The 6,000-nt window shown below is 41.4% G+C and overlaps 1 protein-coding gene across 1 annotated transcript; it reads right to left on the bottom strand.

Moving 5' to 3' along the window:
- Positions 1-549: 549 nt before the first annotated feature.
- On the bottom strand, positions 550-3,744 carry LOC130495514 (uncharacterized). Its single transcript, XM_056986915.1, has 4 exons — positions 3,322-3,744; positions 941-3,261; positions 810-880; positions 550-707 (listed from the first exon to the last, which is right to left on the bottom strand). Exons 1-4 carry the CDS (start codon positions 3,742-3,744, stop codon positions 550-552), a joined length of 2,973 nt encoding a protein of 990 aa, XP_056842895.1.
- Between the last annotated feature and the right edge of the window lie 2,256 nt (positions 3,745-6,000).

Genomic DNA, 6,000 nt, shown 5'->3' with positions numbered 1-6,000 from the left:
CCATGCACGCGGTGCTTGCTTCAACCCATATAGTGTTTTCTTCAGTCGGTACACATAATCATGATGCACTGGGTCCTCAAATCCCTTTGGCTGCTCAACATAGACTTCCTCCTGAAGGACTCCATTGAGGAAGGCACTTTTCACATCCATTTGATGCACTTTGAAGTTCAGAATGCACGCCATTCCCAGAAACAACCGAATGGATTCCAATCTTGCAACTGGGGCAAAGGTTTCTTCAAAGTCTACTCCTTCAATCTGTGAGTATCCTTGAGCCACAAGCCTTGCCTTGTTACGAACTACTTCTCCATGCTCATCAGTCTTGTTCTTGAAAATCCATTTAGTGCCAACCACGTTTACTCCTTTGGGTCTAGCAACCAGTTCCCACACATCGTTCCTGGTGAATTGCTCAAGTTCTTCCTCCATTGCGACAATCCAATATTCATCACGTAGTGCTTCAGTGTGTGTCTTAGGTTCTATTGATGAGACGAAACTTGCGAACTGCACCATTTCTTTAAAGTTGATCACCTTTCCACGCATTTTTTGTCCTTCTTAAATCCCTCCAATCACATCAGACTTCGAATGATTGCGATGAACTTGCTGAATCACTGGTTGCGGTACTGTATCTGAGATAGGACCTTCCTCAATGACTTCAGTAGCAGCTACGGATGATCCACCTTCTTCCTCTTCATCTGATCCCACGTCATCACCTACAACCACAGACAAATCATCAAATACAACATTCACTGATTCTTTAATTGATTATGTCCGCTTGTTGTAAACTCGGTATGCTGAGCTAGACTGTGCATAACCCAGAAAGAATCCTTCATCACTTCTTGAATCGAACTTCCCAAGGTAGTCCTTGTCATTCAGTATGTAGCACCTGCATCCAAAAACATGAAAGTAACTAAGATTAGGAGTTTTGCCTGTCCACATCTCATACGGTGTCTTTGTTGTCCCTTTTCTGACATACACACGGTTGATTGTGTAACACGCCGTGCTGAGTGCCTCAGCCCAGAACCTCTTGGCTATCTTGTTACCATGAAGCATTGCTCTTCCCATTTCCTGTAGAGTTCTATTCTTTCGTTCAACCACTCCATTTTGCTGAGGTGTCCAAGGTGCTGCAAACTGGTGAGCTATTCCTCTTGATTCAAGAAAGGTAGTCATAGCTTCATTCTCGAATTCACCTACATGATCACTGCGTATCTTCTTGATTCCTCCCTTTTCATTTATGAGTTGAAGCGCCCAGATTTTGAAACTCTCAGACACTTCTGACTTTTCCCTGAGAAACCGAACCCAAGTGAACCTGGTGTAGTCATCTACTAGTACAAACACATACTTCTTTCCTCCGATACTCTCGGTTTGCATAGGACCCATGAGATCCATGTGAACTAGATCCAATGGTGCCTTTGCCTGAACATCCGGTACCTTTTTGTGTTGTATCTTTACTTGCTTTCCCTCATTGCATGCACCACACAAAATCTTGTCATTGATCTTGAGTTTGGGTACTCCTCGAACCAAGTCGTTGCATACTAGATTCGTTAGATTCCTGAAGTTCATATGTCCCAAACGTCTATGCCATAGATCAATATTCCCTTGAGCTGACAAGCACTTAACCTTCTTTTCCCACATGTAACAGTTATTGCCAGATCTCACACCTTGTAGCACTGTTACACCATGTTGATTTATGGCACGACAATCAATTGCTGAGAAGCACACCGTAAGTCCGTCATCACACAGTTGACTCACGCTGATCAAATTAGCCTTTAATCCTTTGACAAAGTAGACATTCACCAATTTAGGTACTTCTGAGTTACATGTTGTACCTTTGCCTTGAATGACACCACAGCCTCCATCTCCAAAGGTTACCTTTCCTCCTTTTACCTTTGACACTTTGTCTAGATACTCAATGTTTCCCGTCATGTGTCTAGAACATCCACTGTCGAAGTACCATGGTTCCTCAGATTCAGAATCACTTGACACACGCGCCATGTTACATCGTACGATACTTCTTGGCTCAGTCACTATCTTAGGATACAAGTCGGTTTTCTTCATCCAGCCTCGAGAAGTCTTCCCTATTCTCCAAAACTTGTGTTGTCTCCATACTTGTTTGACCCGTTCCAGATACTTGTAGCAATACCTCTTGTAATGACCAAACTTCCCACAGAAGAAACATCCACTCATCTGAGCTGGAGTAGTTTGTGTCTTAGTTTCTTCAGCATGCGCAAAACCTCCAGACACAAAGTGCGTTGTACCTGTTGAGCTACTCTGTCTTCCAGTGTAACCAAGTCCCATCAATGAATTTTCAGTTCTTCCACTGCTCAGAATCTTGTCAAGTTGCTTGGTTCCCGTGAGCATCTTAATCTTCCGATATTGCTGATCTAATTCAGCTTGAAGGTCAGCTGCTTTCTTTCTTTCAGCCATTAACTCTTCTCTGAGCTCGTCCGCTTGCTTAGACATGACCAATTTTTCTTTGATCAGATTCACACTTTCCTTGGCCAACTCAGCTTTCCTGTTGAGGTCATCTTTCAACACTTGTACTTCAACTTCCAGTCGTGCCTTCTCTTTAGCCAAGGCCAAATTCTCCGTTCCCAGCTTCACTAGTGTCTCTCGAACTTCCTTGTAGCTTTCATCTAAGTCATTTTCTTGCTCAGCATCACTCTCAGATCCTGAATCACATTCCACGATTCCTAGAAACGCCACAAAGTTGTTCACTTCCTCTTCACTTTCGCTGTCGGACTCGCTGTCATTGATTCCTATCATGGACTTTTCTGGCTTTCTCCTACCATCTGACTCGCACTCAGCTTGAGTGTGTCCATATCCCTTGCAGTTATGACACTGAATCTCTCTTCTTTTCACTGTGGGACACTCAGTTCGAAAGTGACCATACCCCTTGCATTCATAGCACTTAGCATCATTCTTCCTGTAGTTCTTCTCTGGCTCAGACATCTTCCTACCTTGGCCAAACTTCTTCTGCCCATTCTCCACTTTTCGTAGAGCTCTATCAAACCTTCTGACCAGAAGACTCACAGGATCATTATCATCCATATGCTCCTTTTCAACTGATGCAAGAGCAATTCCTTTTTCCTTCATTCCACCAGACACACCAGCCACTTCCATCTCATGCGCTTGTAACATTCCAACCACTTCATCAAATGTCATCTCGTCAGTGTTACAGGAGATGGTCATAGCCGCTTTGTATGCCATGAACTTAGACGGCAAGCACCTCAGGAACTTCTTCACAAGTTTCTTCTCTTTGTATTTCTTCCCAAGCGTAAGTGCTTCTTGTGCCAGTGAGCTAATCTTTGAGCTGAAATCTCCAACAGATTCATTCTCTTCCATCTTTAGCTCTTCAAATCTTGTTGCAAGCATATCCTTTCTAGAACTCTGAACTTTTGAGGTTCCTTCAAAGTGATTCTGCAGAATATCCCATGCATCCTTTGCTGCCTCGCATCCTTGAATTAGTTCAAACTGCTTCCTTGCTACACTGCAATGTATGACAGTTAGTGCACGAGCATTAAACTTAGCCATCTTGTTCTCATCATCAGTCCAGAGCTCCTCCAGTTTTGGAACGTCTGTCCCATCCTCGGCTCTTGCAACAGGTGATTTCCAACCAGATTCTACAGCCTTCCACGCCAATGGGTCAATACCCTTGATTGTAGCCTTCATGCGCGCCTTCCAGAATCCATAGTTTCCTACTTCAAGGATCACCTTGGAACTTATCACCAACTCGCGATAGCTATCCATCTTACTCCGCAGGATCTACCTGTTTAAATAAACAAAGTACAGATACCCGCTCTGATACCAATTATTAATGTAAGATAAGCAAGCTATGCTATGTAGAACACACAGTAGTACAGGGTTATTCAATTCCAAGAAATACGACTATATTTATTCTTTCAAAAGCTCTTACAAGTTCTTCTTAAAAGCAATAAATCAAACAAGCTCAAGACAAACCTCGACTTGTTTGCTAGTCAACTCGTTCAGAGATCTAAGACAGACTCTGAACCACCTAAGCTCTTAACCCCTAGATGCTTTGCTTCTCCTTCTTAGGACGTACAAAACTCTCTATTGCTAAAAGCTCTCCCTGTGTGTTAACCGGCAGCACAGTGCCAAACGCTTCCTTTATATATCTTTGAGGAAGCCCTAGATCTAATCTATCTACCCAATGGAAACTTTCCATTTCTTCTACTTCAGCGAATAAGCCAATCTTCCTTTTCTCTTTAGATCGATTGCTTCTTCTTCAAGTCTTCCTTTAATGTCCCTCTTCATTAAATCGTCTTTTAATGCATTGGTCTTGATACGTGCTTCTCACGAACCGCCTCTCTGATGTAGTAGTTCATGTCACACTTCATGAACTACTTCAGCACTGCTACAGCATCGTCTTCCCATACACCTTCACATATCACTTGAAGCACACTTTCTTCCGTTTCCCTCCTAGTGTTTTTACTCCAATACCCTCGACGCCTGGTTAAGAGAAAAGAAGAGGGATACATTTAACTAAGAGAGGGAGAAGTTTGTTTTTTTAATATATTAATATTGTCTAATTGAAGCAATTAAATTGAAACAAAGAAATTTGTGAGGTCCGCCGCTAGTGTGTGCTTGTTATCGTGTATTTTTGAAATTGAATATAGTTCTCGAATATATCAGTCAATGTGTTTTTTGTCTAATGAAATTTGAAAATCGTCTTGAGAAATGAATATAATATTTTTTTTTAATTTATATTGTTTGAGATAATCGTGGATGTGGTCATGTAATGGTGATGGTCAACATCCACATTGTTTTCGTGGATGTGGACAATGATGTGTTCAGAGTCCAATTATCGATGAAAATGAAAGTTGAAATGTACGTCATTTGAGTTTGTTGAGAACGTAGAATTAGAAGTAGTAAAGATAGATTGACGAACCTAAAATCTGGACAACTAATTGGATGTGGTCATGTAATGGTGATGGTCAGCATCCACATTGTTTTCGTGGATGTGGACAATGATGTGTTCAGAGTCCAATTATCGATGAAAATGAAAGTTGAAATGTACGTCATTTGAGTTTGTTGAGAACGTAGAATTAGAAGTAGTAAAGATAGATTGACGAACCTAAAATCTGGACAACTAATGAGAAGTAGTAAATAAAGAGTGATGAGGATAAAACACATAATAAGATTCCACTATTGCAGTGGAAACAAAGTTAAAGTTGGGAAGCTTGGAAAGGGAAAACATAGTGTATTGTTATTGCCTAAAACATCATTGGCAAGCAGCGCATTAAAAGACAAAAGATAAAGAACCTGAGTTCAACAAGAAACCCATATGTTACACAAAGGTGGGTAGAATGATTTGCTACTCTGAAGGTAGCTTTTTTTATGGGAGAATCAGTAGTGGTGATCATCCGAGTGTCCGGAGGAGGATGATGTATGGTTACTAGATAAACAGGGTAGACGTGACCATTGGTGCCGCTTTGGTCAAGAGATTTGTGGACACTGGATGTATTGTGGTCACTGGAATCGTGGACAGTCGATGTGTGGATGATAAGGTTGAAAACATGGGAGCTAACGACAAGAGAAGTAGGTTCTGGCGAGTCATTGGAGATCCTATTTCTAAAAATAAGGTCTTTCGCGAGAAATGAACCATAGAGAAATCTGAAAGGATCTAAAAAGAGAAATCTGAATAGGATCTAAAAACAAATCTGAGAATGATTTAAAAAAACAAATCTTTTTGCAATCTAGAAATATTATTTATGCGGAAGAATCAAGAGAAAGGAACAGATGATTGACAAAGCTACCATTTCGTTTTGCGGTGGCGTTTTGGTCTTCGACAATCTTCACTTTCTTCTTTGTCTTCGGGTTTCTCATGATTCGCCGAAAGGACGAGTCTAGGCCGGTGACAAAAGACGAACAGGTGTAGCGGAAGAAGGCGGAGAGGAAGAAGACGGAGAGGGTTTCGACAATTGAAAAAGAAGTGGAGAGGGTTTCGACCCAAATTTGGGTTATAAAATTGGAGAAATCAGATTT

Source organism: Raphanus sativus, chromosome 6 (assembly GCF_000801105.2).
Source record: "Raphanus sativus cultivar WK10039 chromosome 6, ASM80110v3, whole genome shotgun sequence".
Lineage (NCBI taxonomy): Eukaryota > Viridiplantae > Streptophyta > Magnoliopsida > Brassicales > Brassicaceae > Raphanus > Raphanus sativus.
Note: the sequence above shows the minus strand (reverse complement) of the source record. Positions and strands in the feature narration are given on the sequence as shown.